At 34.7% G+C, this 18,149-nt stretch overlaps 1 protein-coding gene across 5 annotated transcripts in view; it reads left to right on the top strand.

Moving 5' to 3' along the window:
- Positions 1 to 18,149, top strand: part of acap3a (ArfGAP with coiled-coil, ankyrin repeat and PH domains 3a) — an 83,695-nt gene that overhangs the window by 40,237 nt on the left and 25,309 nt on the right. For 4 of the 5 annotated variants that reach the window (XM_073875494.1, XM_073875493.1, XM_073875492.1 and 1 more), the window contains exons 3-10: positions 1,620 to 1,739; positions 3,193 to 3,246; positions 6,894 to 6,952; positions 9,754 to 9,937; positions 10,254 to 10,298; positions 10,386 to 10,481; positions 11,819 to 11,893; positions 12,624 to 12,635. In XM_073875494.1, the coding sequence (XP_073731595.1) occupies positions 1,620 to 1,739; positions 3,193 to 3,246; positions 6,894 to 6,952; positions 9,754 to 9,937; positions 10,254 to 10,298; positions 10,386 to 10,481; positions 11,819 to 11,893; positions 12,624 to 12,635 (645 nt within the window). The remainder of the gene's footprint in view (positions 1 to 1,619; positions 1,740 to 3,192; positions 3,247 to 6,893; positions 6,953 to 9,753; positions 9,938 to 10,253; positions 10,299 to 10,385; positions 10,482 to 11,818; positions 11,894 to 12,623; positions 12,636 to 18,149) is intronic. The other variant, XM_073875495.1, reaches the window with a different exon arrangement.

Raw genomic sequence — 18,149 nt, 5'->3', positions numbered from 1 at the left:
AGCAGCAATAATAATTTAACAATTACAGGTAACATGATTAAGATTACAATAGAAAATCTAGCAAACACATAAAACACTGATTAATTGTGACAGTACAAAAGTGACCTTAATATAGAAGGCTAATATATATTGGTATTGATAACTGCATTACCAGGATGCTATTACTACTAAATGGGCAATTTTTTTAAAGAATACAACAAAAACATACCATCAGCATTGTCGTGTTCTACATTAACATGGACCACAAGGATGTTTGTCGGATGTCCATTCACCAGCGCATGCACACATACACTATCAAACACCCTTTGATAGACAGGTCGGTATCTCCATCAATAATAAACACATTTGTCATGACACGTCTTGTGTTCTTGGCACTTTCGCCATGTTTAAGCAAGGTCTGGCGCTTAAAAGGTTTTGATTCCGCCACCAACACAATTTTACAGGATTTACAGTAAACACAGTAAGTTACATTGAGCCATTTTCATAGCAGAGACACTCGAAATCTTTAAGCCACTCTCTCAGTCCTATTTTCCGGTGGCGGAGTCGCTTTTGAATCCGGATCGTCGCCATTAATTACAGTAGTAACATTGGCTATAATCACATTTTCGCGCTTCACGTAGCAACATAACACGGCAACAAGGAATGATTGACGCTCATATTAGCCAATCTGCGGTCTTCATTAACGCAAAAACTTAATGGTGAAATTTGATTGGTTATGTAAGTTGGAGAGAACACTGAATCTGGGACAGCGGCACGCAGCATCACAATCTAGCTGAAGTCGAGTCGCGCCACAACAAAATGGGCAGTCGCACAAATGCTCCCAAATATATTTTAAGGTCGCACAGATTAAATTTCGGTTGCATGTGCGACCAAAATAGTCGCAATTTCGAGCCCTGGATGAATTTAGAAGCCACCAAACACTTCCATGTTTTCCTTATTTAAAGACTGTTACATCAGTAGTTACACAAGTAAGTATGAGGTCGAAGTGCTGCAAACTAAGTGCTCTTCCAACATACAATATAGTTCTTATTTTTTATCACCTTAAAAAATTGCCACATTTGATTTTGTGCCACCATACTTACTCGTGTAACTACTCATGTAACAGTCTTTAAATAGGGAAAACATGAAAGTATTTGGTGGCTTCTAAATTCATCCCTGTTTGGATCCTAAGGAATGAATGGGGCTAGGCTAAATGCTAACACATTCACGACGCGCTGTACAAAGATTAAGTGCACGCATTGAAAAAAGATAGGTATGTATTAATTAATCTAAGTTGAGGTAAGAACATAATAAAATATTGAAAAACTGTAGTGTTTTCCTTTAAATATTGGGAAATATTTTCCTGTAGCTCAGTTGGTAGAGAATTGCGTGCAAAAGTTGTGGGTTTGACCCCTAGGGAACACACATACTATACTGAAAAACAACGTATAGCTTAAATGCCGGCACTGCTTCAGATAAAAGTTTCTGTCAAATGCATAAATGTAAATTATATAAATTTGTCAAATAATTGTTCTGCTGGAAAATAATTTTTTAGGTATAGATTTTATTAATTAATTGAAAGTCTCTCTCTCTCTCTCTCTCTCTCTCTCTCTCTCTCTCTCTCTCTCTCTCTCTCATAGCTGGTAAAGCTGTGTGGTGGTATGATTGAAGCGGGCAAAGCTTATGCCACAGCTAACAAACTCTTCATCAATGGGATCCGGGATCTTTCCCAGCAGTGCAAGAAGGATGAAATGATATCGGTACGTGTGTGTGTGTCTCTCTGTGTGTTTGAATTACACCAAAAACGACATCAATGCTCACCATCATGTCATTTGAAACACAAATTTCTTTATTTGTTCTTCAAAACCCAATCACAGATTAAAAAAGGTGTTGTTTGGGGTTTTCTGGTTACAATAGGGGTGAATGGTGACTGAGGCCGGCACCATCCACTGCTATAGTAACCAGAAAACCATTCAAACTTCAAAAGGACCCAAAAGTGTTAAATAAATAACTTGAATTGTCTCATATAATTTAAGTGTCCTAAAGACATCCTCTACTTTCTTGTTGTGGATATCTCAGTTGTTACACATGATTTACAAGGAAACATCCCAAAACTGCCTAAACAACAGTTCAGACATTGAAGAAGAGGCACAGGTCAAGACTTTTATCAAATAATGTATAATAATGGTTAGTTTTCACCCTTTTGAATGCCTTGAGGACACTTAAAATATAAAGCAATGTTCGAGTAAAGTTATTTAACACTAAGGTCCCTTTAAAGCTTGAAGAAGCGGGCACCATCCACTCCCATAGTAACCAGAAAACCCAAAACAACAAAATAATGACAAAGGGTAAACAATGAAGTACAACGTAACACACTAACAAGTTCTCTGTTCACTCCATGTGGTTTGGTGAGTAATTCAAGAATCACTGAGACAAATTTAAACTGATCCTGTTCCTGTAGCATAAATGGTAGATCAACGCAACGGTCATGGGTTTGATCCCCCAGAACACACATACTGAAAAATGTATAAATTAAACACACTTTAAATGTAAATGTAGTTGGTCTGAATTTATTTCGGGAAAGTATCTGACATAAAGCTTTGGATGCTGTTTTTTGGGTGTCCGAGACACTTTTTGACCCTGATCGGACATAGATTTAGTCTAAAAGAAGAATGCTTGGACTTTTCTTTCTTTGCCAGTTGGGTTAGACTCATTGCCGCCATCTATAAATGGTATTAAGAGTCTGTTTGGCTTCTCTTCCGTTATATCCAGCTGACTAATGTTGAGAATCTTATTAAAACCTGCTGCTATTTGCATTTTCCACTGTAAAAACATCAAGTCAGAACCACAATTACATTTTCATGTTGACAAAAATTGCCACACTTTCATTAGAGACCTATCTTGGGTATTTTCAGTGTCTAACAGACCTGGCGCTTCCCATGATATTTATCAATGACTATAAACATGCGATTCAATTACGGCATGCATAATTCTAATCATAACATATTAATAATCTTAATAATAACATTATATGAATTATAATGATGATGAACATGCTTTAAAAAGGTTGTAACTTTCCGCTAAAGTTCCCTTCATTTAATGTCATTTCTTGCACCATAACCACATATTGTTTTAAGTGACGCTTTAGGAAGTAATAATACTTTTGTTTGTCAGTTTAATGTTTGTGGTGAGTAATTGTGTGCGTGTTTACAGGAATGTCTGGAAAAGTGTGGCGAGAGTTTACAGGAGATTCTCAACTACCACATGGTACGTATTTCTCATTTTGTTCTCATCACTAGAAAGAGCGGGACAAGTCATCATCACAGTGTTATTATACGCCTTATTCAGCCTGCCGTCATGTTGGTTCCAAAACGAGGCTGTGATATGGAGCGTCCAGAGCGTGCGCTTTAAAGCTATTGTTTTGTACTGGGATGCTGGTCGTTCGGCCGTTAGAATACAGAAAATACATCATTTTACAAATTTCCATAGGAATAAGAACCTTAGAAATCATGGATTGTTAAAATAAAAAGGAACATATGACCTAATTTTGAGATAAGAACAAGCAATGTGTACATAAAATCTGTTTTGTTATTAGTCTGTTGGCTAATCACTAATTTCTAATGTTGTAAGCATGCTTACTTTTCTTTAAAGCACTAATACACTGCAAAAAATGATTTTCAACTAAAAAAAATCTTAGTATTTTTGTTTTGTTTTCAGTAAAAATATCTAAAAATTCTTAAATTAAGATGCTTTTTCTTAATGAACAAAACGACTCAAGAAAATAAGTCTAGTTTTTAGACCAAAAATATCAAATTTAAGTGATTTTGTGCAAAAAACAAGCAAAAAAATCTGCCATGGTAAGCAAATTTTTCTTGAATTTAGCGTTTAAGAAAAATGTTCAAGATTTTTGCTTACCCCATTGGCAGATTTTTTGGCTTGTTTTATTGACAAAATCACGTAAATTTGATATTTTTGGTCTAAAACTAGACTTATTTTTTTGGGTTGTGTTGCTCATCAAGAAAAGCATCTTAATTTAAGAATTTTTAGAAAAAAAAAATTTATTTCACACTGCAAAAAATGACTTTCTTACTTAGTATTTTTGTCTTGTTTTCAGTAAAAATGTCTAAATTTTTTTTTTTTAAATGTATTTTCTTGATGAGCAAAATGACCTAAGAAAATAAGTCTAGTTTTTAGACAAAAAATATACACTTTAAGTGAATTAGTGCTTAAAACAGGCAAAAAAATCTACCAATGGAATAGGAAAATTTTCTTGTAATAAGTTTACTTTTTATAAACACTTAATTTTCTTTTCTTTTTTTTTCAAAAAATGTTCTTATTTCATTGGGAGATTTTTTTTTTTTTGTTGCTTGTTTTAAGCACAAATTTACTTAAATTTTATATTTTTTGACTAAAAACTAGACTTACAATATTTTTTTAGGTCATTTTGCTTATCAAGAAAATTCATCTTAAGAATTTTTAGATAATTTTACTGAAAACAAGACAAAAAGTAAGAAAGTCATTTTTTGCAGTGCATTCACTAAAAAGCAAAATAATTTTGTGTATTTGGTATAATACAATGTGTTCGCATGGTTTAAAAAATACATTATTTTCCACATACCCTACATTTTTGTAGCTCCAGATTTCCCTGTCTTACTGAAACGCAAAGATTTTGTACAAACTGTCCCTCATTGGCCAGCTAATCTGTATGTTGTGATTGGCCTGAATACCTCTGATGACGTCAGCCTGAAAAGGTGACGCTCCTTACCATGTTTGAAAGATTCTGAAGAGTTGAGTCTGAAGCGGGGGAAATTATGAAATTTTTGGTTTTCTCTACATCATAAATCCCAGCAAGTACCTTTTGCATATTGTTAACATGTACTAATACACACTTACACACCAAAGGAAATGTAAAATCGTGAATCGGACAATAGGTGCTCTTTAAGAAATTTTAAATATTTATACTGAAAACAAGACAAAAATACTAAGTAAGTAAGTCATTTTTTTGCAGTGTATGTCCCTTCTTGTTTTAACAATCCACGTTTTCTGAGGTTAGAAATATGTAAAACGTATTTTTTTGTGTTTTGATGGCTGACTGATCAGCATCCTGATACAAAGCAATAATTTCTCACAGCCTTGGTTTGGAATGAACTGAAAAGGCGTATATGCTGAAATGTTAATGTGGTGATGTCACACATATTATATTATAATATGTATTTGTGTTGCACATAAAGCATAATTATTGCTATATAACCAGACCTGTTACTATGAATAGTAGACAATGCAATGCTCAATATAACTGCTCTGGTGACATCGATGTCTGCTTCTCACCCTCACACATTAAAAAGTTTCCAATTGAAAACCAAACACGGCTAAATTTATGATTACTACTAATACTCTTTTTGGTTTTTCTTTTGTAAGGGTTAAATGTCACATGTAGGAGTGACCATGACTATTTTTATTAGCGTTATTTTCCACCTGTCTGTGAGATGTTAAATGTTACCCACGCACCCCAGACCGGCCCCCCGTTGGCTCGCTGAGCATTTGATGTGCTCTTTTAGAAAGCGTGTGTTTGGTCATTGCAGAGGTCAGCGGCACCGCATGGAAAGTGACATCACAGATGAGGTTAATGGCAGGGGTCAGGTGTGTTTTTCGGGGAGGAGGTGAGCTGTAAACGCTTGTGGGTCATGGATACAGAAAGATAGTAACACAAGAACACATACATATAGACAACATATATGAAAGAAGGCCGTATTGTAAGGTTTGTCTCACACCTGCTCTAACATCACAATCCTGGATGATCTTTGAGACGAATTTAAGCACTGTATACTTTATTAAACAATTTTATTTCAAAGCATCCACGAAAAGCCTGTTTCCCTTTTTATAAACATGTTCATCTGTGTGTGATCTCATGCATAGCCAAGATTAAATACCCAGGACTTGGCACCGTACTAAACCGCAATATGTCAGTTTATCGACCACACGCAGGGAAAAAAGTTTTTTCTGCGGCCTCCGCTGCGACAGACGGGTGGACGGTTGATTCTCGCTTTCCCACAATCTGCTGCTTTATTCAAGGGCCGTTTGGATGCGGCATGCGACACCGAGGTGCATTACAGGAGTCTGCTTAGAAATGTCTTTGTTGCTTAACCGAAGAGGAGGCCATAAACCATGACATGAGGCATAAAGGGACACAAAGGCCTTTGTGATTTTCTAACCGCCCCATTCGGCCCCTGTCCGAGTCTATGGGGCCATAAAAGTTAAAATATTTTCACCTGCGGCGTCGCATTTGTGACTTTTTATAACCCTTCTGACTTTTTAGATGATAGTAAGGATGATGGTGGGGTTGTAAAACAGATCAGAGGATTTTTCCGGTGCTGACTGAATCATCGAGGTACGCTGGGGATTTAAAAAATGAATTGTAGGTTGTTCACTTCTGTTAGCTTGGTAAGAGGCTATACTTTAAGTGTACTCTTGCATCTCTCCAAAGCAAACCTCTCCTGAAGTCAAGATCATTAGCGTAAAGCCTGTGGATGAATAAGGTTGAACCCAAGTACCGGCAGTCCTCCGGCATCTTTTCTTTACTGATCTTGCATCACATTGCTTTGTTTTTCTGTCGTTTCTTCTCGATCTTCCCCTGCTCGTATCCGCTCCCTCCCTGCCCGAGTGACCTAGTTTCACTCCGCCGCTGCAGCGCGGCACACACGTTCGGTTCAAACGTCCTTGCGAAGAGACCGAGGCTGAATCTCAATGAGGCGGAGGCATGTGAGGATGATGTGTGTGCGTTTTGGGTGGTCATGCAGATTCACATCCTCTGATTAAATAAATGTCAGAGTGCCCTCTAGTGCTGAATTTTGTTCACTGCATGCAAAAAAATTTGTTGGAGGAAAAGCTGTCTGATGTTTAATTTTGTTTTTCAGATTCTGTTTGATCAAGCGCAACGATCTGTGAAGCAGCAGTTGCACAACTTTGTGAAGGAGTGAGTTTTATTAAACTTTATTCATAATCTGATCTAATATACTAAAATATAATAAATAACTGTAGTTATGTTTGTATTGGTCTATGACTTGTTCAGTATGCCACTTATATTTGGTGCCTGTTTGTTCTAATTCTATTCTATTCCTATCCCATTTCTATTCTTATCCATATCCTGTTCCTATCCAATTTCTATTCCTATTCTATTCTATTCTATTCATATATTATCATATCCCATTCTATTCCATTCTAATTCTTATCCCTATTCTATTCCTATCCCATTCCTCCTATTCCTATGCCATTTCTATTCCTATTCTATTTTATCATATTCCATTCCTATTCTTATCCTTATCCTATTTCTTTTCCATTCCTTCTATTACTATTCAATTCATATTATATTCTTATCTTATCCTATACCATTTTATTCCCTATCAGATTCCTATCCCATTTCTATTTCTATTCTATTGTATCCTATTCCTATCCCATTTCTATCCAATCCATTCCTATTCTTATCTTTATCCTATTCCTATCCCATTTCTATTCCTATTCTATCCTATTCCTATCTTATCATATCTCGTTCTATTCCATTCCAATTCTTATCCCTATACTATTCCTATGCCATTCCTCCTATTCCTATCCAATTTCTATTCCTATTCTATCCTATTCCTATCTTATCCTATCCCATTCTATTCTATTCCATTCCAATTCTTATCCCTATACTATTCATATCCCATTCCTCCTATTCCTATTCTATTTTATCCTACTTAATTCCCATTCTTATCCCTATTCTATTCCTTTCCCATTCCTCCTATTCATATCCAATTTCTATTCCTATTCTATCCTATTCCTACCCTATCATATCCAGTTCTATTCCATTCAAATTCTTATCCCCATCCTATTCCTTTTCCATTCCTCCTATTCCTATCCAATTTCTATTCCTATTCTATCCTATTCCTATCTTATCCTATACCATTCTATTCCATTCAAATTCTTATCCCTATACTGTTCCTATCCCATTCCTCATATTCCTATTCTATCCTATCATATCCAGTTCTATTCCATTCCAATTCTTATCCCTATCCTATTCCTTTCCCATTCCTCCTATTCCTATCCAATTTATATTCCTATCTTATCCTATCCCATTCTATTCCATTCCAATTCTTATCCCTACACTATCCCTATCCCATGCCTCATATTCCTATGCTATTCCTATTCTATGTTATCCTACTTAATTCCAATTCTTATCCCTATTCTATTCCTTTCCCATTCCTCCTATTCCTATCCAATTTCTATTCCTATTCTATTCTATCCTATTCCTATCTTATCATATCCAGTTCTATTCCATTCCAATTCTTATCCCTATCCTATTCCTTTCCCATTCCTATTCTTATTCTATTTTATCCTATTCTATTCCTATCCCATTCCTATTACATTCCTATTCTTATCCCTATCCTATTAATATTCCTATTCTATCCTATTCCTATCTTATCCTATGCCATTTTATTCCATTCATATTCTTATCCCTATCCTATTCCTATCCCATTTATATTCCTATTCTATTTTATCCTATTCCTATCCCATTCCTATCCAATTCCATTACTTTTCTTACCCTTATCCAATCCTATCCCATTTCTATTCTTATTTTATCCTATTCCATTTCTATTCTTATCCCTATCCTATTCCTATCCTTATCCCATTCCTATCCTATTCCACTCATATTCTTTTTTAGGTACCTAGTTTAGGTAATACCTAAATACCTACATTTCATTATGTTGTACCCTGTGCATAACTGTGTACGATATAGAAATTAAATAAAATCGAATTGTATGTCATCTAGATATCTAAAAATTGAACATTTAGACAGGGGATGGATTGGGAAGTCACTCAAACTAAATTCAAATGGAGTTCGTTTCCCAAATGCAGGATCATGTGCACAATTCCCCGGTCATGTTTTATAAGTCTATATACTTTATTGAGAAAAGCAATAAAAACTGCTGTTATAAATCAGTGCTTATATAATTCCTATATAGCTCAGTGGTAGAGCAGTGCAAAATGTTGTGGCTTCAAATCCAGTGACGTACATAAATGTATACCTTGAAAAGTCATTTTGGTTAAAAACATCTGCCAAGTGCATAAATGTCAAATGTAAATGTAATTTTCAGTCACAATATTTGGCAAAATAAGCTCATTATTCACAGTTATTCTGGTCATTGTATAATGTGCACCAGTTATTTACCTGCATGTTTACTCATTCAGTTCATTCTGACAGATCAGGTTATACTGACCTCTGAAATATATTTTTAACCTGCGCTTTTACTCTTTCTGCGATCACAGACAACCTAATTTCAATTTCATGCATTAGGCAGCGAAGAGCAGGGGGTCATAGATGGGAAGCGGATGTATTATAATGCCAAAATTAGACTTGCTAATATTTCTATCTGTAAGGTAAAAAATGTGCAAGTGTCGTCCTGGAGTGACCGTTTTATTTTATTTCTTCTCCAAATATAACAAAGCATCCTTAAACACACACACACATAAATAGTGTGTTTCAAAAGGTGATTATAATGAATATAGACTTAATATTTAATGCATGTTAATGTGGAAGCTAATGGGATTTTGGAAAGCATGAATTTATTCATGAATCAATCCTGCCGAGAGATTTATATGATAAAACGATAAAAAAGATGAGTTTCAGAAAGAAATGATTTTAAAATGAAGTAAAGTCCACCTTGTAGGTCAGTGTCTGGTATGCATTATCAGACAGTTCAGAGGTATTAACACATCAATATCTATCTGTATTTGTAGTGATGTACGCAAATTTAAGGACACCAAAAAGCACTTTGACAAGGTGAGGGAGGATCTCGAGATCGCACAGGTGAAGAACGCCCAGGCAGCGCGAAACAAACCTCACGAGGTGGAGGAGGCCACCTGCACCCTCAACTTTACCCGCAAATGCTTTCGACATCTCGCCCTGGACTACGTGCTGCAGGTAAGATACACAGATCATGAAGTCTGATCTGCTCCATCTGGATTAAGCCCCTACAGACTGAACATGTGCTGTTTAGCTTTTAGCACATACATATTCCAAACAGCACATGACGGGGGAATAAACAGCATCTGTTAAAGCCACTAGAGGGCAGCGGTGATTTTTATCTGCTAATGATAATAGTCACACTGCATCCTCATTTGCATACTACAAAGTCTGCAAGGTTAGAGTTAGTCTACAGTGCATGTTAATATATTTTTTTACTTCATAATATACAAATAGGAAATTTGTCTCATGTAAATTTCATTTTTCTTCCTAGATCAACGTCCTTCAAGCTAAAAAGAAATTCGAGATCTTAGATGCCGTAAGTATCAACGGCGAATTCTTTTCTGGTAAATCTGAATGCAAAAAGCAGTGGTACTCCTTTTAACATCTCTCCTATCTCCTGCAGATGTTGTCCTTCATGCATGCGCAGTACTCCCTGTATCAACAAGGCTATAACCTCCTGGATGAGATTGATCCCTACATGAAGAAACTGGCTGCTGAGGTCAGTTAGGCCCACTGATTAATTTTGAAGTGAATTGACTCAGAAGCATCAATAGATTCAACATCCTGAACGCTTAGATGCGAAACTGAAAATTATTTACCTTCAACAATAATAAAAACTTGGGTGATTCTCACGAAAACTTGGTTTTAAAAATGTCAAGCATGAAAATGTAAAAATTGCTTAAATTTACCTTTTTTCCCACCAGACATTTAAAAACAAAGTCTGGAGTAAATGGGAACATTCATTTAAAAACTTTTACTTATCATTTAACACTTTTTGTAACATAATTTTAAAAATTAGTCCTAAAAAATCTCATTACCGCAACAGTCAGAAAACATCAACACTGACATATTTTCAAAATGACATGACAAACCTGAAAGAACATAATTTGGAGATTCTGCACATGCATTTAAAATCAAAGTATTATGCTTCTATTAATTAAATTAACATTTAATAAGCATCTGTTGCGGTAATGATAATCAAAATGTCGTGTAAGCATTCTGACAAGACAATATTTCAAATTAACTGTAAAAAATGATCTTACCCGGTAGCCATCTTGAAGTAACTGGTCCATGTGCTTGGTCACTCAAAATCAAACTTTATGAAAATTCTGTATGTGTGCTTAAACAAAAAGTGTTGCAGAGGATGAGAACATCAGGCATGGACACATCATTTTTCTAATTTTTCTTCATTATTATTATACATGAATATTCAGTAAATATTTTTTCTGTCATCTAAAGTAGTCTAGCAAAACATCCATTTATTTTGTTTCTTAATATTTTTGTGTTAATTTGATTAAATTAAAACATAACGCATGTTCAAACACAGCCGGACACATTGCGGTAATGAGAATTTCAGCAGAAAATGAGATAAAATTTCCAATTATAAATTCTTATGTTGAAATCACACATTGTGCAAGGTAGAACACAGTATTGTGTTAATTCTGATGCTTTTTAATGTTACTATAATACACATTTTAAAGCTAAAATCATTAGTGCTGTGGTGTTTTTAATGGTTTCGTGAGAATCACCCACTTACTGTTTTGTTTAGTACACAAAGCACTCTTCATTTAACAAAATAATGTATTTTAAACTTATAGGAATAAATGATTAACAGTTTTACAGTCTTGTGTTTTAAGTGGCAAACATTTGTCATGAATAGGCTTTTAAACTCATCCACCTCAAGCAAGACTTATTTCTGTCTGGTTGATAAATTGATTTATGCTAAAAGAAAGCATGTTGGATTCGAAGCTGGATGGATTACAAATGCCTTGACATAATTGTTACTTTATATGTAATAGACTTCATTTCTAATGAGATTTTTTCCACGTTTGTCAGCTGGATCAACTGGTGATTGATTCGGCGATGGAGAAGAGAGACATGGAGCATAAACACGCCACCATTCAGCAGCGGGTATGGATGGAGACAACAAGCACACTCCTACTTCAGTCTTTACTTTCATTTACATGTGGTACACTTTTACACTAAAAGCCCTTTAGTTATATTGTTCTGATAAGTCTGATTTTAAAGTCCGCGTAAAGTCTGATATTAAATGTGCCACACCACAGAAAATTTAGATATGAACCATCCAGACAAATTTGAATGATTTAAAAAACTGCCAAGTAAATAAAATAATGAATCAAAATCTTGGAAAAATAAGCAGGATTCTCTGCTCTCAAATTTTGGGAGCGTGTCCGCTGTCGGTGAAACCACACCCTCCCGTTGTAGTTCACACTTCAAAAAATGACTTCATTACTTACACTACAAAAAAATATTTTCCATAAAAAAATTCTTAGTATTTTTGTCTTGTTTTCAGTAAAAATTTCTAAAAATTCTTAAATTAAGATGCTTTTTCTTGATGAGCAAAACGACCTAAGAAAATAAGTCTAGTTTTTAGACCAAAAATATCAAATTTAAGTGATTTTGTGCATAAAGCAAGCAAAAAAAGCTGCCAATGGGGTAAGCACATTTTTCTTGAATTTTTCTTGAATTTAGTGTTTAAGAAAATTTTCAAGATTTTTTTGCTTACCCCATGGTTCATCATTCAGAGATTGTATTTAGCAGTATGTCTAATCTTCATCTTCTTTCTGTTTCTCTCATCTGCTGCTTAACGTCTGCTGGGACCGACCGGATCCTGTTTTAGACTCTTCTACAGGTGAGTGCTTTTTGTTCAGCCCTACAAATGAGGCTTACAAAGTCTGCAAGTTGCCTCTAAATGTTTTATGTGACTTTATTACACTTTTAGATGGATATAAATAAATCACCAGCTCTAAAATGACACATAGCACATAGCTGTAAACCAGATCATGTGTTATGTAAGTGGTTATTTGTCCTACAAACATCGGTCTTGTGTAACAGCTGGTGGTTGCACTGCAAAAAAATACTTTCTTACTTAGTATTTTTGTCTTGTTTTCAGTACAAATATTTAAAATGTTTTAAATTAAGATGCATTTTTTAAAAATTATAAAATTTTAATGAATTTATGCATAAAACAAGCAAAACAATCTGCCAATGGGGTAAACAAATGCACAAATTTACTTGAATTTCATATTTGATTTGATTTAAGAAATTGTAGATATTTGTACAAAAACAAGACAAAAATACTTAGTAAGAAAGTCATTTTTTGGAGTGTATAGTTGAAAAGTTGCCCGCCAGCATTTTTTTTTTTTGATTTTCACAAAAGTTTCACAAAATGCCTTCCAGGAAATTTTTCTTCTAAAAATATATAAACATGCAAATATATCAAATGAAAGAACAGACCCTCTGCTTTCAAACAAGCAATAAACAAACAAACAAAACTGGAAAACGTTATCTACACTGCAAAAAAATTATTTTCAAGAAAACATTTTCTCAGTATTTTTGTCTTGCTTTCAGCAAAAAATATCCAAAAATTCTTAAATTATGATGTATTTTCTTGATGAGCAAAATGACCCAAGAAAAAAGTTTAGTTTTTAGACCAAAAATATACAATTTAAGTGATTTTGTGCATAAAACAAGCAAAAAAATCTGCCAATGGGGTACACTGCAAAAAATGACTTTCTTACTTAGTATTTTTGTCTTGTTTTCAGTAGAAATATCTAAAAATTCTTAAATCAAGATGTATTTTCTTAATGAGCAAAATGACCTAAGAAAATAATATTAGTTTTTAGACAAAAAATATACAATTTAAGTGAATTTCTGCTTAAAACAAGCAAAATTATCTGCCAATGGGGTGAGAAAATTTTACTTGAATTAAGTGTTTAATAAAAAAAAAAATCTTATTTCACAATTTTTTTTCTCACCCCATTGGCAGTTAATTTTGCTTGTTTTAAGGACAATTTCACTTAAATTGTATATTATTTGTCTTAAAACTCGACTTATTTTCTTGGATCATTTTGCTCATCAAGAAAAAGCATCTTAATTTAAGAATTTTTAGATATTTCTACTGAAAACAAGACAAAAATACTAAGTAAGAAAGTCATTTTTTGCAGTGTAAGCAAAAAATCTTGAATTTTTTTCTTAAACACTAAAAAATTAGCTTACCCCATTAGCAGATTTTTTTACTTGTTTTATGTACAAAATCACTTAAATTTAATATTTTGGTCTAAAATCTATAGACTTATTTTCTTGGGTCGTTTTGCTCATCAAGATAAAACATCCTAATTTAAGAATTTTTTGGTATTTTTAGTGAAAACAAGACAAAATTACTAAGATTTTTTTTCTTGAAAATAATTTTTTTCAGTGTATGTTTTTTTCTCTGTTTATAAAGTCTAAAATTTAGGTATTTTTTAAATATAAAAATTTTAAAGCAAAAAGCTGAAATAATAACATTTTTGTCAGATTCAGAATGATTATCAAAACATGCACAGAGTTTAAAATTAGTAAATAACATTTTGGCTTCAGTTTTTTCATAAATTGGGTGTGTGGTATCAGTAAAGTGAATAATCGTGGTATTGCAGATCAGGGGTGCTGTAAAGGGGGGGTAAACAATGATGATGTTTCCTGGCCTCAAAAAATGTATTTGTTTAGGTAACACAACCGTCTGTGGGCCCCTTTCCCCCCTCTCAATTGTCATAAAATGGTTCAGTCCGCCCAAATTGTATAATCCAGGCAACACAGCTTGACTTCACTTATAGTGCCGGCAGAATATCAACTTGTCTGACAAGGAAGTGAAAATGCCTGGAAGTCAAAAACGGAAAGAGAAAAAAATAAGTGGTGAAAGAGGCAAAGGGTCGACATTATGTTACCCAATTTTTCACAAGAAAAGGTGGGTTTGTAAGTAGGCCTAAATTGTTAACCGCCCATCCTTGACAATGATCGCAGCTTATGGCACTTTTCTGTGCTAACGCGCACGCTTTGTCCACGAGGCCCCAGGTCTCTACGGTAGCATTTTTCGACAAGTAAGCACGTTTATTTATGCACGTGATTTATTTAGACAAAGTTATTGACTATGCAAATTTCAAACGGTCAAAATGACGCCTTGTTCGTTCTAGTGTTAAAGATAATTACCACACTGCAAAAAATGATTCAAAAAATTCTTAGTATTTTTGTCTTGTTTTCAGTAAAAATATCTAAAATTTCTTAAATAAAGATGCTTTTTCATGATGAGCAAAACGACCCAAGAAAATAAGTCTAGTTTTTAGACCAAGAATATTACATTTAAGGGATTTTGTGCATAAAACAAGCAAAAAAATCTGCCAATGGAGTAATATGAAAAAAGTCTCAGCTGTGTTGGGGGCCCCGTCAAGATTCCTTCATGGGGCCCAAAATCCTTAGCAGCGCCCCTGTTGCAGATTAACATAATTAATCAGGAACACCGTTTTTTATGCAAATGTTTTCTCTTAATTGACGAGATAACTTGTCAATGGCGGGGAAAGAGCTAAGGGAAAAATGCATTATTCTTTGTTCTTTAGTTTAAGAGATGGTTCCTGGGACTGTTTTGGATTTGAAACTCTTACACTCCATTACTATACATCACCATTCAATGTGACAGTATTACCCCAATGCCGCATAGATGTTGAACATACTATAGCTCTGAATGTACTGCCTCGCAACCACTTTAAGGAGCATACTTTCCAAAATGTCTTAATTTTGTATTTTTAAACCACAGATACCCAGTGTGTTTCTGTTTAATTGTCTAAGTTTTCATTCTTTTGTATGCCACGAAACCTCTCGTAGTTATTTTTAAAAAACAGCCGCTTTAGTTCTGTACTGTATGAAATGTCCGTCGTGACACAAAACATCAGTTAAACACATTAATGACCCGCAGGAACCACTAAGAGGGAGTGAAACGAAACTACATAAAGCAGGACTATTTAAATGCATTTTTATTCATTTGTCCAAACTAGCTTTCTGCTTAAAAGAAGTTTACGCATGTGCTCATTTGCAAGCCATGTCTGTCAAACTGGGCAAAAAATTCATGCAATGTAATATTGCATAATCAGAGACAAAGTATAAAGATCCAGTGCCACCAAATGTTTTAGTGAAGATATGCGAAATGTTTCCATCAGTATTTCATATATAAACTGTTGTGGCTATGTAAAAGAGTAAATGATGATGATGGTGAGGATGGTATTTTGTGGTACAGCAAAAGTGAACATGATCGCATGCCTTCATAATGCTTTGCCCTGAATTTACTGTTTAATATTTAATTCCTTGTTTTTCCCCTCGGTGGATGCTTTAAAATTTGATAGACTTTGTAGTTCAGACAGATGAAGGGCTTTTACGCACATGCACATCATCACTAGGTCCTGAAATAGCGACTGTAGTCGTCTGCAGTCGTGAGACGCTGCACAGAAGATTTTTCAACCATAGCCAGCAGGTATTTTAATTGTTGGATATAAAGATTTATTCAATATTAACCATTTTTTTTTTTTTATGGGAATTGGCACAAAGCATTTTAACATTTAAGGTGAAATCAAGCTTAGTTTATATTGTAAGTGCATTTGTGATGTTTCTTGTGATGAGGGGGAAGAATCAGAAAGATCTGAATATGCATCAACTAATCTGTTAAGCATTATATGAGGATGAATATCTGTTCCTGTGGAGATGATGGTAAAGTGTTGTGTTTGTTGGAGGCGCTGTGACTCCGGAGGTTCAGTGGGTGAAGGTTTACGTGTGGGATGGCAGCTGTATGTTAATGAGGTTTATCTGTGAGCGATGCTGTACTGCGTGACTCACTCCTCCCGTTCACTGCGCGCTTCATCCGTCTTTACATTCATTAGTTAATCACAGACGTGTCGATCGGATGCAATGCTTTTAAAATACGTAAAACGTTTGAAGATGAAGATATTTGGCAGGTTAGACTTAACTTTGGTAGGTGCATTTATGTACTTTGGACGAGATTTTATAGCTTAATAGAAACTGATGCTGGACTGTAATGCTACAGTGGTTGAGCTGGTATTTATGTCTGCTGTTGCAAAGTTTATATTATGCTTTATGTATCTGTACCCTTGAATATCAAAGCAATATTAAGCAATGTAATTGTTTGCCTGTTTTGGTTAAGTTGTTCGGTTCATTCCTTTGCATGTTTTGTGTATTTTGCTTATAAGCAAAGTTTTGCATTCAAAAAATAATATGCATCATACAGTGTAAGTGAATTACTGTTTATTTTACATTTGCATTATGCATTTGGCAGACGCTTTTATCCAAACAGACTTAAAGTGCATTGACTGTGTACAGTGTAATGTGTGTTTTCCTTGGGAATCGAACCTGCAACTTTTGCGTTGCTAATGCATCAATTAGGCTACATTTAAAATATAGTTTTATATTAAAACACTATGCATAATGTGCAAAACTAAATATGATTATTTTATTATTATATCATACATTTTTCTTTAAATCTCCCTACGTCTATGCTTTAATGTCTATAGACTGAAATCTGTGGGAGTCGAGCCGCATTATATTCATCTGTGTGGGAATATGGGGACCGGGAGACGGGGAACCGGCTGAGCTTCTGTTGTATTCACAGCTCGAGCTTTTAGTCTCTGGTTATAAGGAGACAGAAGTGAATGGAGCGTGCAGTGAATGTTTGCACAGTCACCCTGCTGTGGACTGGTTTAAATGACTGACCATAAATAGCTATATTGTCACAACTAGTAAGAAGAAGAGAGATGAGATTTTTACATTTTGTGAAAAAAAAAAGTTGAGTGGTGCTTGTCCATGCCAAACGGTCCTCTGTGATTGTTGTGGGCCATTGCTGTGCGGTCACTCATGCGTCCCATGTGGTTTTTAATGTGTTGCTATGCAGTTGCTATAGTGGTTGCCGCATACTGGTCCCGGTCAGTACAGAATTGTCAGTGATGTTTTGGTTCCTAGATGTGGGTCAGTCAGGTCCCCCATTCACTTAAAAGTCTTAACAGATTTACATACGGTATCATTTCATCATCCTGTAGTATATAAGGTACAGTAGCTTTGTAGATGTACGTTTATTGTCGACTCTTTAAACAAGGTGGTAAATGCTCGCTCACTTGTGACTTATATTGTGACTTTTAATTTAAACGTGAAGGAGTCGTAATGCACTTAAGAAAAATTAACAAAGGGGCAGTTTCCCAGACAGGGTTTAGATTAATCTAGGACTACACTTTAGATATATTAGGACATTTAACAGTCCTTCCAGAAAAACGCAGTTTTTTTTTAATTGTTGTGGGCAAAAATCCTTGATCTTGCGGCACGTTATCTTAAAAAATGC

This window comes from Misgurnus anguillicaudatus, chromosome 13, assembly GCF_027580225.2.
Source record: "Misgurnus anguillicaudatus chromosome 13, ASM2758022v2, whole genome shotgun sequence".
Lineage (NCBI taxonomy): Eukaryota > Metazoa > Chordata > Actinopteri > Cypriniformes > Cobitidae > Misgurnus > Misgurnus anguillicaudatus.
This window is presented reverse-complemented; position numbering and strand designations above follow the sequence as displayed.